The following is a 21,302-nucleotide window of genomic DNA, read 5'->3' on the forward strand; positions in this document are numbered from 1 at the left end:
CATTAGTGTCATTAGCATCGTCACAATTCTGCTCTCCTTCCTTTACAGAATATTAAATATATCTAATACTGATCAACAGTTGATTGGACAAATGAATGATATATTTAGAATATAGTTTGTGTGGATGAATGTGTTAATCCATGCAGTTTATTTTCCAGTAACAGCAGAGTATGTTAGTCACAATGTCTTCTGACTGAAGAGCGGTCATCTGACGCCCCCTCATGGTGGATACAGGATCACACACTGAGACTAAAATCCTTTGACACCTGGAAAGGATTAAACCTCATCAAACAGTAATATTTATACTGAGCATGCAGAGAAGACCAGATTTAGGTATGTGTTACCCATTTATATAATCATTTTGGACTTAAGCTTAGAATCTTTTTGACTGTAATTTTAAATGAATCAAACCAAAATGTAAGTAAAGTAAAGTGTTGTAGACCACCAGTGAGATCACCAATGTAACAACGGGAGTCATCAGGATGAGTATTGGTTGCATTGAACTATGTCAAATTCAAAATCTATCTGCTATAAATATTTCTGATGTATAGTTGTGTCATTGTAGATTTTACATTGACAAAATAGAAAGTCTATGTTTGTGTTAAATTTATGGAATCCAAATAGTTTGTTAAGGTTGAGGCAAACCTCTAATGTTGCATCATTTAGAAAATAAAAATTAAGATTTTAGGTGCTTGGATATAAAATGTACAGTAGGTGTCATAATTGAAAAAAGTCAGGTACAGTACAAGAGTTACAGTCAAGGATTTAATAAGACAGAAGTTTTAGATTTTGGAATAAAACATGGCAGGAGTTAGGGAGGGATGTTTGAAGAAGAAAAGAAAAATGGAAGGAAGAATATTGCTTTAATTGTACATTGTATGACTTGCATCTGTTCTTTTTAATAATAATAAAAAAAAATGTACATGGCACACCCACATGGAACCCATGAATTTTCACAAGTCTTACCCAAAAACCAACCATCCATCTTTCCAGTTAAATTCAAATCACTACTTAAAGAAGTACGGTACTCAAATTACCTGAGATAAGTTTGCATACAAACCAAATAGATTGGAATCAGACATAGACCTCTAAGACACATATTTTTTTAACCACTTATACATCAACTTAAGGCAGATGGTAATATTTAACTCAAGTCACGTATATTTCATGTACAAAAAAGACTTTTTGTAGGCCACACGTACACAAGATCATACAATATTTATCAAATGCATAACATGAATTACAGAAAAGCAATGACTCCCACAAAAAACAATGCAAGGCGGAAAAGTGAAACTCATGACTGAAGTGTTAAATATTATCATTACAGACTATTCTGTATAACAAGATTTTGACTGAATTTGGGTGATTTAAGATTGAGCTTCCTGTTACAAAATGTGCACACAATTTGATATATTACACAAATCTGATCTGTGTGTCTTGACAGAGGTAAACTGCTTTAGTTTGCTCTTTCCTAAAAAATATGGCTATGTCAGATAGTACAGTATGTCCTCAATGAATCATTACAATAAGATTTCTATTTCATCCCTAAACTTTCTCCTTTGGTAAATCCTGACATCTCTTAGCATCATCAGCAGTCATTCCTCTTTCATACCGGTCTCATTACATATTTAAATAATAAGTATTCATTAAATGTCCCTTTTTTAGTACATATTCTGACACATGCACTGAAGATAAAGAAGCGTTCATGATTCATGACAACGTTCTTTATCGGGGACGCGAGTTGGTCCTTGCTCTCCAAGTAGAAAAATACAGCCGTTCTTTTTGATCGTATCCATCTGAACACCGAAACAAAACATTTTCTGCGTCACTGCACACTGTGAAGATTGTATCTCTGCCATAAATGGTTGAAAAATCTTAATGTTTTGAATGACTCACGGTGTAATGACAGGACTAATTTTCAGTCCTGGCAAACCAGTGGCTTTCATTTCACCATTGTTTTTTTCTAAATTAACATTTACGGATCACTATTTATAAGAATTAAAAATTATTGTGAGTTTCCAAGAAGCGTTTATTTAATACAACACGTTACACTATGACAGCGATCATGAGAAATTGTTTAAACCTCTTTAAAGTCATCTAAATATTGTAAAATTTCTTTGAGCATATGTTGTTTTAGAAAAAATGAAATTACGACATTAACTAAGACTGTTTTTATATATATATATATATGTGTATTTATATATATATCTGGTCTTCACGGGAGAAAGTGTATAACAAAGACTGGCAACCTTTATTTACTGACTTTCTAAGTGAACATCTACAATATGGCCCACAAATAACCCCTTGTCTTATCCAGAATGTGCAAATGTACAAAGTGAAATTAAAAAAAATGTTTTGCTCAATTGAATGCACAGTGGAGATACAGTACCAGTCAAAAACCTGTTTCCAAACTTTAAACTGGTACTGTATATGTTGTATTGCGTATGCCAACAAGCCTTATGCCAAAAATGCATTGAAGGCTCAGACACTGATGTCACTCCTATCTCCACAGTCCACCACACAAAATATCTGTGTGGTAAATGTAAGTGTGCGTATTGTCCATCTCATCCCTCCACATTAAAATGGAAGTTCCTGAAATGACAAGTGGTTATTTGAAGATCATATTGAATGTACACTAACTGGTGGCAAAGGCATGTTGGAAAGGCAGCTTTGGACTCTTGAGGCTGAATCTCAAAAGGCTCTCCATTGGTTTCTTGTTTCCTCTTCTTTCTTTGTGTAAACTCTTGAGTTCCTGTCTGTGGACCGTCCTTCCTACACACAGCCAAAAAATAAGAAGAATCAAGTGGAGCCTAGTGAGACTGACCCTGTGAGATTTGAGCATAGTCCATTTTAATGCCGTGTTTCTCCCAGGCCAGTCGGGAGGAGGGGACGGGGGACGAGAGGGGGGGGTGGCGGGCACAGAGGCCGAGCTTCGGAGGTTAAGTGAGCAGCTGCCTGATTTCCCGGTGAACGTAGCAAAGGAAGTCCATGTAGGAAGCTCCACCGTGGAGGCTTTTATCCTCCACCAGGAACTGACGGAACAACATCTCCGGTTTGTCCTTCTGCCTCACAATTTGGAGCTGAGGGGAAAAAAGAAAAGTAAAAAATTGATTAGCTTGTTTAATATTACGAGGTTGATGCAGCAGTTGTGAGAGAATTTATTTCCTTAGTAGCTCCAGAAGAGGGAGGCAGATATCATTTATAATTTAAAGTTTTTCTTGTAGAATCCTTCAAAAAAAAAAAGAAGATTTTTGGCAGTATGTCACTTACTTTCATGGAGTTTGGCCTCTTTTCGAGAAGGTCACTGATGATGGATCGGACCTTACTTGACAACGGGTTGTCTAGCTCTGGCAGCGCACACTGACAAACACAAGAAGAAGGATGATGAAGTCTAAAGTCACTGGCACTGGTTCAACACATGTATCATACTTAAAGGAGTAAAAGAGCATTGATACATTGTGGTGCACTGCTGTGAAGATGGAAAGCACACTGCCTTGATTTATAGTTTTGAGATAACTTAAATATGTTTGCCTTTAAAATAATCCCTCTTTTTAGATCTGTACACTGTAGGCTTTCCATGTTTTTATTGTTGACTCACTTAGTTCATTTCACAGGTTATACTTGTGAAATTGTATCAAATGATTAATATTGAGCCAAGGAAAATTGCCCAACGAAACATTCAGACATTCTCTTTCCATGCTGTCATGTCTCCAAACAATGCAAAGTCCAATAAATTGTCTGCACACCTCTACAAACAATCCTATTTCATTTTCAAACCAAAGTGCTAATAAATGAATCCTGACCATGTGTCCTTGCAGGTGGGCGAGGGAAGGCATGTTAAAGATGCTCTGGATGAGGTCTGGTGAGCTCGCTTGGCCCAGCCACAGAAACATGGAGTGTCCGTTCTCCAGCAGGAACATGCCAGAGTCGGCTAGACGCTCCTCTGAGCATCGCACCGGAGCTGGCAGAGCCTCACTCTGCACATCGATGTTGTGCTGAGAAAAGTACAGATTTATAAGATTAAAACATGTTCTGATGACTCCATATTTTGACAGTCAGTGCCTTGGGCACAATTCATATCTTCTAAATCCTTCTGTAATAATTCCCCTGCCTGTCTTCATGTATCTAATCGGTGTGCATTATTAAGTGAATAAGTACAAAAAGTAAATGTTCTATAAAGCTTGCTCTTTATCCCTTACCAGTGGGATGAGGCGTGGATAGAGCAGCAGCTGAGTGTCCTCCACCCCCATCGCCATGACTGACAGTCTTTGGTGAGCCCTGTCATCTGTTGAGAGCTCTGTGCTGCCGACCAAGGGTGCAGTTTTCATCAGGCTGTTCATGTAGACTGGGAACACTTTCATGACATCAGGCAGGATCAGCTATATGTGGATGCAGGGACACAGGCATTAAAAAAATAGATTCTGCACCTAGATTTAAAGTCTAAATTCATTCCAGGTTCGGCACTGACCTGACTGGCAGCGGAGGCGCTGGCACAGTTCTTCCTGTAGCAGGCCAGTACGTGGGCTGTCTGGTTGACCAGGACCTCCTTCACATTCTTTAGAGGCTGGTTCAGTATGGCACGGTAAGCTGAGTGGGCACAAGAAAAGGTTAGTGAAAAAGACAGAGAGGAGCAGAGGGGGCCAAACTAGCTGCTGGGGATAAGTATGAGGAAGGAAACAAAGAATGAAGGATGAAGAAAAATAAGCTGACTGGGGAAGAAAAAGCAGACAAGGGGGGTGAAGAGTAGTAGGACCAATGAAAGGAGGCAAAGGAAGGTCAGTAATACAGCCGTACTTAAGTCTAGCTATGTGCAGATTACAGAGACTCGGTGTCATCTGTACTTTATGTGAAACATGTGGTCTTTATTTCCACAAGTCATTCTGTTTTTACTCACGAGTCAGGGAGCATTAGATTATCAAGTGATGCATGGGGTAAATTCTGCAAAGGTCAAAACTATGCTGCAGTACATCAGCAAAGTACTTCTGCACAACATTACACCCGTAAATAAAGCCAGTTGACAGTAGTGGACACCCTGATGAAATAATCTGGTGTTCAAAGATCACAGGAGAAATAAAAGTTCACTTCTACTGTATTTTAGTATCAATGTAAATGTATGGCAACATGGTTTAATGTTAATATATAATCTTAGCCTTAAGTTAAATTCTTAATGAATCAAATAAATGAAGTCATAATCATGGAGGAGACTATCTCAAGTGTATTTCCATCCAGTGAAGTGTACAATGACATTCACCTGATTTGGCGAAGAAGTTCATGAGTGAGTCGGTCTCGCAGCTCTTGTACAGCTCCGACAACTGCGAGGTGCAGTTGAGACTGAGGTTGTGGATGCGGAGGCGTCGCTGCCCGTTGATGGTGGTGTACAGCAAGGCACACTGGGAAATGCGGAGGTTCAAGCATAAGTTATAATCAGACCACAAGAGATTTGACACTGAATAACAGATAGTATTTGTTTTTTCTCGTACCTGTATGAAAGCCCCGGTCTCTTCATTGAGCGCATCATCGTGCTTGAACTCGACGGTCACAGCCTTATCACAATCCACCGCTGCCATCTCTATATCTGTGGTGTTGTTCATGTGGATGGCACCGAAGAAATCTGTAGCTCTGAAGCCTGAAGGTAAACAGACAGTAATGTAAATACCTACAGCAGTGGTCTTGATCATTTTCTTTGTTGTACATGGATACACATTATACATTATTATTATTCCTGACCTGTGCTAGTACGGACACGCATGATGGCATCAAATCCGATGCTCTTCTGTACATCTTTCCTCAGATCTCTCAGGAAATGCTCTCCATCCGTCTCCACCTGACAACATCGAGCACAGTTGATTCAGCAGCATATCTATACATACGTATACTATAACAACCAGCAGATGGCAGTGTTGTAACTTCATCCCATGGGCTTGACAAGCAGATTGGGGCTCATAAATGACTTTAACACAGGTAATTTCATTTAATACCAGCAGAGTTCATTGACTCAAAAATTTGGGCAAAACTAAATAATAGATTGCGTATTTATATCACTCTAAATTACATTATTTAGTTTTTATGGAGTGATAAAATGCTCTTAGTGACAGATAATATTTTATGTTAAATGCCCACATTATACTGCTACTAATAAAGCACTTCAGCCTATGTGGTGTGTTTATACTGTTTGGAGGAGTTTCCACAGTTTGCTGCACCGTTCCTATGGGACAGCATTATATTAGACTGCGGTTACTGTGCCAAAGTCATCATGTGGATACAGCTTGCTTATACTGAGCTTGTACTAATTTATGACTTCTTAGTAAAAGGAGGAGGAATAAAAACTGAAAAACATTTGTCACACTGTCTATATCTGTGTAACATACTGTGTGGCCTGTACATAAACAGTTATGCCTTCAGATGTCGTACCTGGAAGTTATTGTACTTGTAGACAGAGCCTCCAGTATGTGAGGGCACATCCCCCATGGTTGTCAGATCCACATACTGACTGGGAAAAAGAAAGAGATCCACACAGCAGCCCTGTGCGACACAGTCCTTAGATAGCTGCTCGTACACTCCCTTCTGAGGCTGGAACAGAGTCTATGGGAAAAAACAACAGAGAATTCGTCTGGTAAGTCAGTGGCCTTCAGCACTTGAATTTCAAATGAAGTCTAAAGATAGTAATCAAGCACAACCTACCACACCCACACAGATGATTGCAAGACTTTGGTTTCATTCACTATCTTATTGACATGACAGGCAATTATTTTAAAATAATGATTTGATATAAACCCAAATAAATTGTTCTGCTTACAGCAAGTAAATTGGCCTGAGCTGTGTTTTTCTTCACTCAATACAAAAAGTTACTCACTTTCTCTTTGTCAGTGCTGACCAGCTTTTTGTCATCCCTGTTCTTCAGTTTGCCAGGAGCCTCAGCAGTGGGCATGGACGAGTGGAAGATGAAGAGTTTTCCACTACATTCTGCTGCCTGCAGAGAAGAAAAGGATGAGGAAAAATATTGAGATAAGCAGATCTAATCACTAAGGTGTGTAGCGTGTTCCTTCCTTGACATGTTGTTTCCAGCATTGTGGTAAAATTATGGGAGGTCAGGAGGTTCAAAATTCAACTCCTGCAGAGGAATCAAATATTCCACTAATAATAAAACTTGTTTTGCTGAGTACAAAATAAACTGATAAAACAACGATAAAGATGGTAATAGTACTCAAAATAAAAACATGTGAACATGAATAAGCATGAGAAAATAAACAAGAAGTCATTGACTCTTCGGTGTTGTGTAATATCACAACTGCTTTCAATTAAAAGCTGTGCGTGAACTTTTCCTTTACTGTGTGCCAAAATGCTGACCTCATACCTCAGGGGAAGTTTGTTGGACTTTAGAGTAAACACAAACATATCAGGAAGAGAAAGAAAAGAAGCTTGCTAGGTTATTGAGTTGATAAGTTAAACGAGTTGATGTGAGCAATATATCTGAAACAGTTTGAACAAATTGAAACAAACTTGTGATCTTGTCCCTGGTTCAGTGAACTTTTTAAGAAAAACATGTTAACTGTTATGTGTTTTGGCTGCACAATATTTTAATTGAGTGCATGAGTGAAGGGATTAAAAAACTGACAAAAATAAAGGCGGAGTGTTACAGTAAATTGAGAAACACTGCTCTGCCAGTAAAAATTTGGCTCCTCAAACAGGAAGCTTAAGGTCAAATGTAAAATGATGATAATTATCTTTTGCTTTCTAGACAATAGTCTGTATCCAAAACTACAAGCGCTACCCATGCTTCCACAAAGTTTCCGTAGGCCCCTAATCTCCCATGCCATGCTGACAGATGTCACCCTCTGGCTGACCTTGAATGCCTCCACGCCGGCCTGGATGACGGGGACAAAGACCGTTTCACTCTCGTTGGTGTCTGCAAACATGTCAGGGATCTGGTCCAGAAGACTAGTGGTGAAGAGAACAGGATTATGGCTTTTGTTGTTGGTATCTCAAACATCCAGCTGACTTGCATTATGCTCATCTATTGTATTTCAATGTGTCACTGAGATTTATTTAGGAAAACATGGCTGATTCTCTCCTCTATTGCATGAAGGGGAATTAAAAGAACGGTGCCTCACTTGTAGATAACAGCTTTGGAGTCCTGGTAGTTGACGAGGAAGCCGTCAAGCAGTGGGACGAACATCTCGGCCGTGTCTGACACCACCATCATCTGGGGCTGGGCCAGGGCGCTCTTCACGTTGTAGAAATGGAGGACTTTGTTGTAGGTGACAAAGCCGACTTTAATCGCCGAGCTCTCCACACCGTCCTCTCTGGTGAGGAATAGAGAGAGAAAACAAGCATCTGTGAGTTCCGGGATGGTTTGAGTAAGTCATTTCAAACTCTACTCACAGTGGCTACATGCGTGCTTTCAGGAACTTTTGTATATTTTTATTATCTCCTTTAAAATCATTCAGAGGCTAAATCTGGCACTTTTGTAGCATAAAAGAAAACACAAGACAAGAATGTGGTTTATCTTTGGGGTGGACATCATTTCTAAGCACTAATTCACCCATTAAAAGACCATTTCTCAACCATGTCAAATAGTCAAGTATAAACATCCATCTAGCAGTGAAATGATATCCAATATAGAGCTGTTTATTAGTGTTTGAGTGTGTGAAAGTGGGTCTCTGAAGAAGAGGATAGAAATAAAACAGCTAAATATTTTCAAAATAAAAGTCAATATTAGTTGGAAAAGGACACAATTAAAGCATTTTACTGGTGAGTAATGCCGGCCATTCAGAAATATAAAAAAATCTCTAACATTAATCAGAACTCTGTGCATTTAGATGTGGCACTATTAGCAAGGTTGAACCGAAACCATACATCATCATCATACATCAAACTCAATCACCATCATTTAAAAGCATTCTTAACTGACACCGCCAACTGCAGTTTGTAGGTCGCTCTTCTTAAATCACGCGGACACGCTATTTACATCGAGACCCCTTTTGAAGTAAACATGCAACTACTCAACTCTATCAACATTTATAAGTCGCAGGTATTGTTAGAAATAACACACTGGGATTGAATGAGCTTATTTAGCTTGTTTTCATACCAGACTGTGATTTAAAAACACCACTGATGACTAAAAAATGTTATCGTAGATTTAATGTAGGCTTAATTCTACATCTGCATTTACTTAAAACTAGCCTTGTGTTTTTTTGGAGGGGTGAATTAAACATGCATTTGGTAAATACTGTAACACAGCATAAAGCATATAAAGGTTCTGGGTGTCCAGATGATTGAGTGCCTATTAAAACAAACAAAAAAATCATAGCTTGAAGGAGAAGGTTTATGTGGAGTACACTTCTACTAAAGTGTTTAAAGCATGATGTCATGGCAGCAGACAAATATGGATATTCTTGCTGCTGGCATCAGTGAAGTAGGAGAGAAGAAAAGAAAGCTTCAAAAGTTATTTTAGGAGTAACCAGGTGAAGTATCTCATTCCTTCCTCTATGATAAGTAATGGATACCACTAAAACTAGAGCCATCTGTACGGCAAACCTTTTTGTTTTGTTTTTGCTCTGGATGCTTGTCAGAGATCAGAGCCTACACACTATAATATTTTTTCCGTTTTTGGCAGCCGAGGCGCCGTCCCTAACCGATACCCACCATCTGCAAAACGTCATGCGAGAATATTCCGTTGATGAGGACAAATACTTGGCTTGGTGTTTGAGACTCGAGGAAGACTTTTTTTGGAAAGGCATGCGTTGGTTGTGACATAACGGCGTTGAATTTTACATTTTAAACTGATTCTCATAGTTAACTGAAGATATGATCTACGTGGAGAAATGAGGTAGTGGATGATGTGAAATTCCTCCAGGATTTTGCAGATTAGGGAAGCATTCTGGATGGAAGATGCATGTATGTGTACCTGGGCAGCTTGTCCAACAGAGTCTTCAGCTCATCACATATCAGTTTGACCAGTCCACTTTTAATGTTGTTATAGGACACGTCAATCATGAAGATGTAAGCTGGAGGATTTGCAGGCTTGTTGTTCTGAGGAAGAAAGGAGCAGATGTAATGAATGTGTTACTTTTTTTTTTTTTTTTAAACTTGACTTAACCTGGGCTCTGCCCTTATGCCCTCCACTTTACATTCAGTTATTACCTCTAAAATACCATTAATTCCATTTGGATTTGCTCAGAGGTTGGGACAGTTGTGAGATGACTGTTGTAGGTTTGAATTCCTGAATGGCGGGAAACTGTACTCCCCGCTGTATGAAAGGTGGCTTTTCAGTTGTTATGTTACCACAGCTACAACCCATGACAAGAAACTCACCTTGCAGGATTTTGTTTAATAGCTGGCCTGCAGGGGCTGTTTATAAGTCTTAATAAACAGAGCAAAAGTAGGCCACTGGAGTGACTCAGCTTTGCCAACTTACTCTGACCGCCTGATGTTGTTCTCAACAGTCACAGCCTCCATGGGGATATATGGTTGATAAGCATCAATGTCCTTTTAGAGTTTTCAAAGAAACTGAGCTTTACACTTTCTGTTCACTTTCACATTGCAATCAGCTTTAAAATAATTAGTTTGAACTGAATAATTCAAGGTGCCTGCTGAAAGGTCCTAGCAAATTGCTCTATATTTAGCCTTAAGCATGACTATGAGGATCATATATTTTAAGTGACAAGTCTTCTGTGACTGTTGAATAATCAATGCATGACCTCAGCTTTAAAACAGCAAACAATCCCTCCATTTAAGTGTTGTTAAGTGTCGCTTTTGATCAATTTAATCCACTTGGCATAATGTGTATTGATGAGCAGTCAACAGTTGTCCTATACCTTGCAGTAGTCCAGGGTGGCTGCAAACTCGTAGGATCCAAGAGACAACTCAGGTCTCTCATAGAAGTCCACCCTCCGGCCCATGTGATCCAGATGTTGGAAATAGAAGACTGGCACTGGGGTAAAACAACGGAATGAATTCAATTTAACTGTTAGTGTAAGTGAACTGTTTCTTTTATATTTTGAAAGTTGACTTGATGCATCTTTTGCTGGCTCCTTGTAATTTTTAGGGTGAGGTAACCAGGCTTGTGGAGTAACGTGGAGTACGTGTAACGGCATTAAGTAATTAGGATGTAAGAAAAGGTAACTGTATTCCACTACAGTTACAGGGAAAAAAGATGTAATCTGATTACAGGTACATTTAGTAAAAATGGGGATTATTTAGCAGGATTACAATTTGGTAGAACGATATACTACCATGTACTGAAAAAGTCCCAAATGTGAGCAGAGCAGAAATGAGAGGCCAAATTAACTCGCTGATCCACAAAGTTCTTATTAGAGTTTATGACAGCTGGTAGCACACATTACTGCTCTCCACCGATATGACTATGTGTGTGTAACTTGTTGACCTGTCAGTGGGTCACTGGTCGCTGAACACGTTAAATACTGAATGAGTCAAAGAAAACTCAGACTCATACTTCACACAGCCAGCGGGCCAGGTAGCATTTGATCAGAGGCTTTCCCTGAGCATGTTGAATGTTACAGTATAGCACTATGATTTTGGGCAGTATCTGCACCCACAATCTGCTCCGTTTTATACCTATGCACAAAATATTTTGCGCTTGTCTGCAACTGGTTATTATGGCATTGCAGAGGTCAATTTTCAAAGTTCATTTTCTGTGCAAGAGTTAGAGGCAGAGTGTACATGAAGAGATTCAGCTAAAGAGCAGGGTATCAGGAACAGTTTTGGTAGCAGAATATGATAAGGGAGAATGAGGTGACGTGCAGGCTGGGGCTCTGGAAAATAACAGGAGACACTGGTGTGTGTTTTGACTTCTGTAGCTCTGCCTATCTTTGTATAATGTTCACTTGGGTGTGTGCAAATCAGTCTCTCTTTTTCTTTACAGAATTAAAGGCTGTGAATTGCCATCTTTGGTAGGAGCAGGACACGGTATAGATATACAGTAGTATCCACGACACTGTACAGTATGTCACAGCTGGCTGCAGCAACATCTGGATCTGACGGTAAATAATGTTCTGTGCTCTGCTGCATATCTACAGATCAGCTGTTACACATAGGCTCAGGTTTATAAGTGGGATTGTTTATAACAAAGCAGAACTTCTCAATAAACCCTGAGCTCCATCAGAGCTGTTTTTATATGTACAGGAAATGGCCATTGCAGTAATCCCAAAGCAACAAAGTAATCCAAGTTACATTACTTTACTATTGTGGTACTTGGATTATGTTACTGACTACAGTTTTTAACAAGTAATTGCATCGCACATTTGACACAATGACGTACCTTCATTGACACAGTTGCAGAAAGCACACTGGTAGCGACGACCGCCGTCAATAAACTGCATGTAGGGACACATGTAGGCCTTGCATCGATTGCAGCGGATGGGGCCCGTCTCACCATGGTTCACAACATATAGAGGAGTCTGCATGGGAAATACAAAAGACATTATGATTGATATTCTATTAAAAATAAATTTCATGTAACTTTTTCCAAAAAGGCAGTGGATGTAACAGCTGGAAGATCTTAACTATGGACTGCAAATTGTTGACTAGTGTGTACAGAAAATGTCACCCATATTTTGTATGCCCATATAAACCATGTCTAATTCCATGACAGCCAAACAATGCAATCTGCACGTATACAGAGCATGTGTCTATTATAATGTAAATACTTAGCATGAAGCTGTTTAATATCCCAAGGCGCTGTATGCAGGCCTGCAGATAATAGAGACCGTTTTAACCTTATAAATTTAAGGCTCCCTGCTAGCTTTGAGACAATATAAATTGAAAACATTTGGCTCCAGTGAAGTCCCATAAAACAGATGCAAACAAATCAGCTAATAGGTTTATTATTAGACTTTGGACTTAAGAGTAAAAGTGTTTACAGTATCTGAAGGCTGTTTATGAAGTGTGGTTAACAAAATCTATGCGCAAAAACAATGGAAGCGACATCCAAGCACAACAATGTACTATTTTCAGCTGTGCAGAAATTCAGAGCACTGATTAGTTTTACTGCTTTGGTATATTTCTAATGGGGATATACTTCATGTTGTAGTGGATGGAACCTGAGAGTGCAAAACACTAAAGTTTAATTCCTTAAGTATAAACCTTCTTTCTTCTTCAGTGGTCCAAGCAGATATGACATTAGCTAATTAGCCTAAAGCCTGCTAGAGACAAAGCTAACATTGCCTAAAAAGGTCTATTGGTGTCTGGGAGAAGGAGAGTGGAAGGGAAAATATCTTGGACCACACATGATCCAAAAAGGAGGTCATTCACAGGACAAATTAACTTTTACAGTACTACATCCATCAAGGAGGAACTAAATGTGGTGGTTGTGACTATATTGTGGTGACTTTTTTTTTTCAGTTTCAATTTAAAATACTTTTTTTTTTTTTAATGTTCCAATCTCTATCATACACTTTAATACCTCAGAAGGCTCTCATAAACAAAATCATCATAAATGTTATAATTAAAGCCTGTGGTTCCTAAGAATCTCAAATTGTAACATTTAATTAAAAAAAAAATGCAAAACACTAATGGGAGAATATGAGGCATTACTCACTGAAAATGCAGTAACCCTTCCTACCACACAAAACAGAGTCCCCCACAAGAGTTATTTTCAGTTTCATAAGTCATTATTGAGATGACAGTGTGGAAAATTCCAAAACACAGTGCACTCTTAGGATAAAAATGCTTTGGTGTGGTATGAACAGTTTTGCATGCAAAGTTTCCCATTTATAGATTTTGGACCCCCCTCAAGAAGATTTGTATTGTCTTATTTTTGCTTCCATTCAAAGGTCATGCCAAAAATACAGATTGATTGATACATCTATGTCAAAACATTTAGATCAGCAAAATGACGAATCTAATCAAACCTTTTCTTGTAACTGATGGACTTGCAGCACACCAGGAAGGTTTGTTTATTTCACAGAAAAGATGTTAAGAATCAATTAAATCTGTCTCTTCTTGTTTATTTTAGTTGCGGATTATGTTTTTTTTTTTTAAATGTTATTGGAACTTGTGTAACAGACTTTCAAGTTGTAAGTAAAACCATGACTTACCTCATTCTTTGGCAAACTGGCAAAGGGTTTAATGATGGAAGCCAGGGGCACTTGGCACTGTTTGGCCAGATCAATGGTGCAGGGTAAGGAGTAGGTGGTGCAGCGCATGAACCTGGGACTGGCGTTGCCTGGGATTAGCAAAAAGATGAGTCAGTGACCTAAATATCATGACAGAGCTCATTTTAGTGCCACCCCATTAGAAAAGAAGTACGGACTGCTAGGTTCTCCATGTTTAATTTATTGTTACCAGAAACAGTCCGTTACAATCCTCAAGGAAATGTCTACAGTTTAAAAAAAGCTTATAAATTATAAAATACCTACCACAAATGACTGAACCTTATTTTCTATCACATAGGCTGTATACATATGTAGGAATTGTAGAAACAAAAGGTGGTTTTAAAAGGTTCTTTCCCAAAAAAATGTGTTGAGGATACAGTTGCTACAAGACCTGTCATGATAACTACTTTTGTTCAGACGATATATATTGTCTCTGTGATAATCACGATAAACGATATTATCGTCATGTGATGATTGTTTTATACCACTGATATAATGATAATATAATAGCATAAAAGTCCATTCAGGACGTGCACAGTGAGGAATGGAGGCAACTACTCGCTTAGCCAATGTGACATGAATAGGCTCTTAGCTGCTAATACAAAGTGTGGCAATATTGAGGTTTAAAAAAAGAAACAAGTCATGTTCATATATCATACGATAATTCGATATATAGACATGATGATGTCAATAATTACGTTATTGTACATAAGTCGATAGCATAATTATTGTGACAGGCCTAGTTGCTACAGATTAACATGTGCTGTAAACCATTTGTGCCTAAAGAGAGTTTAAAGTTACTTTATACTTTAGTTATTTTGGGTTACCTTGGTCCTGTACTGCAAAGTCAGTGGTGACCAGAGGTGGAACTTGACCTCTGACGTTGGTGTTGAAGATTTGTCCTCCTTGCTTTGCTTGGTCATCCTCAATAACTTGGGTCTAAAAAGAAGTTTTGCATTACAGTACAATCTGATTCCATTGGATTTGTATGATAAATAATAAACATTAATAGAAACAGCCAAAGTACACATGCACAATGTTCATCAAATTTATGTTTGCATTTTTCTTGATTATGTGCATGACTGTGAGGACAAATTGGTATCACCACACATTTTTCTGTAAGCCTAAACCTTTTTCACAATCATTCATCTATTACTGTATAATTAATACAGTTAATTAAAGTATGATTAAAATGAACAAAAAGAGACACCAGACTCCAACCAGACTGATGAAGAAAATGTGGAATGTTGGTATGTGAAGGTGTGCAGTCCCAGGGGGATTAGTCATCTACTCACTGTGCTGGGGATAGAGTCAGGGTCCAGCTTTTTCTGAGGTGGGCCAGCCATTGAGGCTGGTGCTCCAGGGAAGCCCCCTGGCATGCCTGGCTGAGGCCCAGCCATGTGCCCTCCAAACTGACCTGAATATTAAAAAGGACATTATTAGTTGATTTTTATTGGCTTTAGAGTAAAGTATAGGAGCTATATTCATCTCACTAAATTGTAGCTGTAAATGGCTTTAAAATAGAGAGTGGCCTGTGAGGAAAACCAAGGATAAAAGACATACTACACACACACACACACACACACACACACACACACACACACACACACACATAGATTTTTCCTACTCTCCAGACCCTGAACTATGACAATGTGTCTGTATCACTCTTTGTAAATGATTAATACAATCGCATGTCAAAAAAGCTGTTAAATCCCTTTAATTATGTTTTTTTAATGGTGTGAGCTGAACTTATTTTGATATGCAGGGTCAAAGCTACCTCCTTGCTGTGGGTATCCAAGTGGACCAGCAGGTCCAGGCCCAGGCTGCTGGAAACCTCCAGCACCTGGAGGAGGTGGCCCAGGGAAGGGTCTACCCATGCCTGCCATTGGTGGTCCCCCCATCTGTGAGCCTGCCATTGGTGGTCCCCCCATCTGTGGGCCTGCCATTGGTGGTCCCCCCATCTGTGGGCCTGCCATTGGTGGCCCCCCCATTTGTGGGCCTGCCATAGGCATGCTTGCTGGGGGTGACTGTGGTGGAGTCATCTGTGGTGGCATGTGGGGTGATTGCGGGCCTGGAGGTGTCTGCGGCTGTCCCATGGCTGGAGGAGGGGCCATCTGGAAAGGCTGCTGGGCAACAGAGCTTGGTGCAGGAGGAGGGCTCTGCATGGGTCCTGGAGCTACGGTAAATTAATGGTGGGTTTTGGTGAGTACACACTTAGTGTCATTTTTTTTTTAATCAGATAGTATGAGTCAGTAAATATCAAACTTACCATAGTTGCCCAAGTTCATTGCACTCATCTGATTAGTAAGCTGCTGTCCTGGAGGTGGAGCCGGGGAGGCCATGCTGTTGTATGCTGACTGTGGAGGTTGTCCATAAGCAGCAGATGCAGCTGGTGGAGCGGGATATCTGAGGAATAAAAGTAATGATTAGTAATATAAACTCACTGGCCATTAGACTTCACACTCATAATGAACTCACATTCATTAGAAACACCTGTGCAATCGAATGCAATCTAACACAACAGCTCCACCATAAATTCTACATTTACGAAAACTATACAGTCTTAATTTTTGCTGACATTGACATAAAAGTGGTAATTATACTTTTTTAATGTTTATTATTGAGGTCGTCATGGGTGGTGGTGTGCTGGAGTGCATTGTATTCAAATATTTTGTCCCCCTCATGTGTGTGAATTCCAAAATCATTTTTGCCCACTCGCTGACTTGCTGATTAAGACAAAATCAGTGGCCCTTTTCTTGTAAATCACCAGTGGAATGCTTTCTTTACACACTAGACCATCACTTCAGATAGAATTAGCCATGCCGATCAGTTGCCATTTTGTGAAGATCGTTACCTTTGTGGATGAGCTCCGTTCTGCTGGGCATTCGGATTGTAATGACTGGACACTGGAGGTGGGGGCATGCCGGCAGCAGAGGAAATAGGTGGTTTCATCATACCTGCAGTGAATAACAGACATTTTAATTGCACTTATGCTATATCTTACCCGACCTGTTTTGGTACATTCCAATTATGTTTCAGGTTTCAAGGGTTCTCAGAGGATCAGAGTTTGGTCCACAATGCAGATGTGCAGCGTGAGACACAGAGCTCGGTTTTTACAGTCGTCTGCCTTATTGATGTAGTTGTGACACATAAATGGCTTTAAAATAGAGAGCGGCCTGTGACATAAGCTGACATTGTGGCCAGGTGTCCCTTGTGATAGAGATGATGTATCTCAAGAGACTCGCTGGTTAAATAAAGGTCAAATAACAAAAATAGATCTATTTGTCAGAATCCTGGTTCCGGTGCTGTCCACTGTGGTTGCAGTATTTCCACATTGTTGCCAAAAAAACTGTTCCTGGTGCCTTTACCTACTTTTCTGAAGACCTTAAGTTTGTTAGTGGTTCAGTGATTTAAAAAATGCTTACACTTCAATTACACAAAGCTTGCCTCAGTGTGTAGTGACATTTAAAATAAAAGCCATTCAATTTTTTGAACCAGGTGCTGCTGGTACCTCATGTGTGTTAAAGTTAGTGTAGAATATGAATTATTTAAAGTCCAAGCACACAAATCCCCTTAACGAAGGAAAAAAAAACAGAACGAACAATACAATACAAAATACCTTCAGCTGCCAACTAGGACATATAATATGCAATTTATTAACATAAGCAAGCATTAAACGTATGAATTTGAGAATTGTGATTTATTATTACAGCTCATTTACTACAATTGAAATCATTTAAGTATGAATGAGCTGAGGTATACAAGACCATACTTGTTACCAGCCTTACTACAGTAGTAGCACGTTATTTGGGACTCTAATAGAAGGGAAAGTTGTTCACCTGTTGGTGGAGCATTGAATGTCTGAGGCGGCCCCCCATAGTGCCCATAGAGGGGCTGTGCAGGACCAGGTCCAAATCCACCTTGGTAGCCCCCCATCCCTGGCTGGGCCTGGGAGTACGGCGGTGTAGCAACATAACCCTGTTGACTCATGTTGATGGGACGGCTGTTAATGTCTTCTCATGCCAAGATGAAGGCGTTTTGACAACCTGTGAAGTTGAAAAGATTGAATTAAAGATGGATATTATTATCATTATTATTAGTAGTAGTATTATTATTAGTATTATTATTTTTGTTCTCCTACTGCATAATGAAAACACACCACATAGAAACAAAAAATTCCTGGTGAAAGGCCTTCCACTCATTTGGGTTACTCATAACTGTATCAATTTCACGTGCATTCAAGGCCACACCGGCAACAACGGATGTTTGACCTGCTGCAATCATCAACACTCGTGTAACATGGACTTTTGACAGTGCTTATTGAGAGATAAAGCAGGCCTATCTTTGGTAATATAATCCTCAAGTGACTACATGAGTTGTCTGTTTTCATTTAGTTGTCAGAACTACAATTAAGTGGCCATTTTCATAATAGGCAGTGTTTAACCACACGTTTGCTTAATTCTCACATTATGGCAATCACAGAACCACAGGCCTGTAAAGCTATTTAGAAAAAACACACATAATAAAACAAACAAACAAACAAACAAAACCCCACTTAAACTACACCTAACCCTGCTACACCTTTTTGTGTTATTAAGCTTTTTGGCCCTCATTCCACCAACATATTGAACATGCAAGGAGTGCAGACTGAGGCCCATGGGAACCCCAAATTACTGTAAGAAACAACCATCATAGCATAATACACCCCCCACCCCCACCCCCACCCCCCATAGTGTGTGACACTTCAAATTATCATCCATGGTAAACATGAACTCAATAAATAGCTCCATCTATTAGGCAGACATTGGCTGCCCAGAACCCCAATACATGGATATTTTTTAAAAAGCACTAATTAAAAGAATATATCACCTGTGGAATATGACAAAAAAGTATACTCCTGGGCTCTGCGTGCACCCTAGTCAGTAGGATTAAGGTTATATACAGTAAATAATGAGTTAAAAGTGAAAGCTATGGGGTTGGTAGACTTTTTAAATGTATCAAAAGCTTTCAGGTCAAGATGATGAACTTTGGCACAGCTGGGTCAACAAAACCAGCTGCGTGTTGACATACTCACTTTTTTAAAACCTTGAAACACCTCTGTTACTGCATAAGAAACAGATGTCACCTATTCTACCACTAGCAAAAGAGTAAATCTTAATCGTGGTCTAGTGTGAATAGTTGGGTTTATACTGTGTCTGACACTTCCCGAGAATTGCCACGTCAAAGACCGTTATGAAGGCTAAAGACGCCGGAGCATCCCTGTCTGGTTTCAGGTCACATCCAGCTGGACTCGCATGTTGTCCTCTTTTGTACAATACTGTCCTGGTTATTAAAAGTAACGCTGGCTTCATACCTTTATCAAAAGAAAAAGCACAGCGATGTGACAACACGGCACCTCCTACAGCGTTGACTACACATTGAAGGAAAACATCTTGCTAGCTTGTTACACGTAAATTACTACAAAGTTTTCCTTTGCGGAAGAAGCACACGTAATTCAAACATAAATACCCTCATATTAACAGTGATATGACACACACATACGTGTTGGTTTTGGCTACATGTCTAAATGATGTCGTATTGGTATTTACCTGTGTATCGGGCAGAGTCCTCTTCTCAGTGAAAGCAGAGTGCCACGTCAAACTCCACCAAAGCGCCGGTCGCTATGTTAGTTACGCGACGAGATTCGCTGTCAGCAGCAGAGCAAAGACGTATTTCCGGTACTCACATTCAAAATAAATAAAAAATAGCCAATAAACGTGTCTGAACAATACATAATGAAGTGAATACAATACGCTTTATTTTTAAAATGTTTTCTTTCCAGCGCATATTAACAGTTATGATGTTCTATACACCCAAGTGAGCGTTTGAAAATGCGCCCTGGTGCTTTTATGTTGAAGAGCAAAAACCTGAACTTCTGGTTTTGGCCGCGATGTTTTGCGCTGACTGGATACAGCTGTGAATCGAGTCTGGTATGTTGTACGCATGCGTGAAATAAAGGGAACCCATACACGTCAGCACAGGGGATGTGGACCTGAGCTCTTCTTTCATCATTTACCTGAACACTGAACATATACAGCTTTCACTCTCTATTTGAAGTACAAAATCAAATTCTACCGGACCTATATTTTAGTATGTGCAGTATACCATAATGTGCATATGGATGATAGAAGAAAAGTATGACGGATTGCTTTAAATGTAGCCTACTGATTAAGCAATTAATAGGGTAGGCCTAATTAGGGCTACAACAATACAGTGAAATGTAACATGTGCATGTACATGTGAAGACGGTTGTATATTATAGCATTAAGCATACTGAGGTCATCATGGCCCCCTGTGATGTTCATAAAAATGTGTGGATCTGAAAACTTCTGGAGTAATTCCACTCACAAATTAGCCCTTGGCCTTTTTAGATCTATGTTATTCATCATTATGATGATGATGATGATTTTTATTATTATTATTATTATTATTATTGTTATTATTATTATTATTGTTATTATAATCATCATTATTAGTACAATCTGTGCAATATTTAGAAAACCAGCTGAAGAATGAGATGTAGGCTAGAGTAGGCTACACACTTTCCCATTCAAGTGAATGGAAAGATGTGTCCAAACTTTTGACTGAACTGTGTTTAAGTTAAATAAATGTCTCTAAATGGAATGTTGTTGGCTATAGGCTATTATTGGCTATTCTTGTAGTATGCCAAATACAATCTCCTTTATTCAATGACGCAACACACCATTTCTAATGCATCTTCTGCATTTGTAAAAGTATTCTTAGTGCGGCAGCAGGAATGAATTGTGAAACAGTTTTATCTCTGAGAGTCTGTGATGTTTTTATAAGCTTTATGTGTTGTTAATTGAATCTTGTGTGTGTGTGGGGGGGGGGGGGGGGGGGGTTGCAGCCGGACTCAAAAGTTTACCGTAATGCAATGTCTGTATTGGACTGTGTTTGACTGAGAACAAGAGTATGACGAACCACCAGTTGCATGCAACGCCTGCAGGCGGGTCCGTGCGCTGTGACGTTACCGAGCGGGCTGGACTCAGGGAGTACTCAGATGATGGGGATTATACAGTGGTGTGGTGGAGGTGGTGTCTCTAAAGTGCTTCTACTCTGGCTGACAGCTCGATGATAGCGCTGTGGAGGTTTGGCTGAGGAGCTGTGCACAGCATGGGCACCGGGGAT

At 39.5% G+C, this 21,302-nt stretch overlaps 1 protein-coding gene across 1 annotated transcript; it reads right to left on the minus strand.

Annotated features, from left to right (window-relative positions):
* Positions 1-751: 751 nt before the first annotated feature.
* Positions 752-19,771, minus strand: sec24d (SEC24 homolog D, COPII coat complex component). Its single transcript, XM_053342985.1, has 23 exons — positions 19,703-19,771; positions 17,954-18,160; positions 16,969-17,071; positions 16,384-16,520; positions 15,892-16,290; positions 15,410-15,531; positions 14,942-15,053; positions 14,058-14,185; positions 12,281-12,419; positions 10,818-10,933; positions 9,908-10,032; positions 8,112-8,303; positions 7,845-7,938; positions 6,854-6,970; positions 6,412-6,582; positions 5,728-5,824; positions 5,481-5,626; positions 5,252-5,390; positions 4,469-4,587; positions 4,200-4,379; positions 3,804-3,995; positions 3,271-3,360; positions 752-3,080 (listed from the first exon to the last, which is right to left on the minus strand). Exons 2-23 carry the CDS (start codon positions 18,102-18,104, stop codon positions 2,940-2,942), a joined length of 3,210 nt encoding a protein of 1,069 aa, XP_053198960.1. The 5' UTR covers positions 18,105-18,160; positions 19,703-19,771; the 3' UTR covers positions 752-2,939.
* Positions 19,772-21,302: the final 1,531 nt, after the last annotated feature.

Source organism: Scomber japonicus, chromosome 22, assembly GCF_027409825.1.
Source record: "Scomber japonicus isolate fScoJap1 chromosome 22, fScoJap1.pri, whole genome shotgun sequence".
Lineage (NCBI taxonomy): Eukaryota > Metazoa > Chordata > Actinopteri > Scombriformes > Scombridae > Scomber > Scomber japonicus.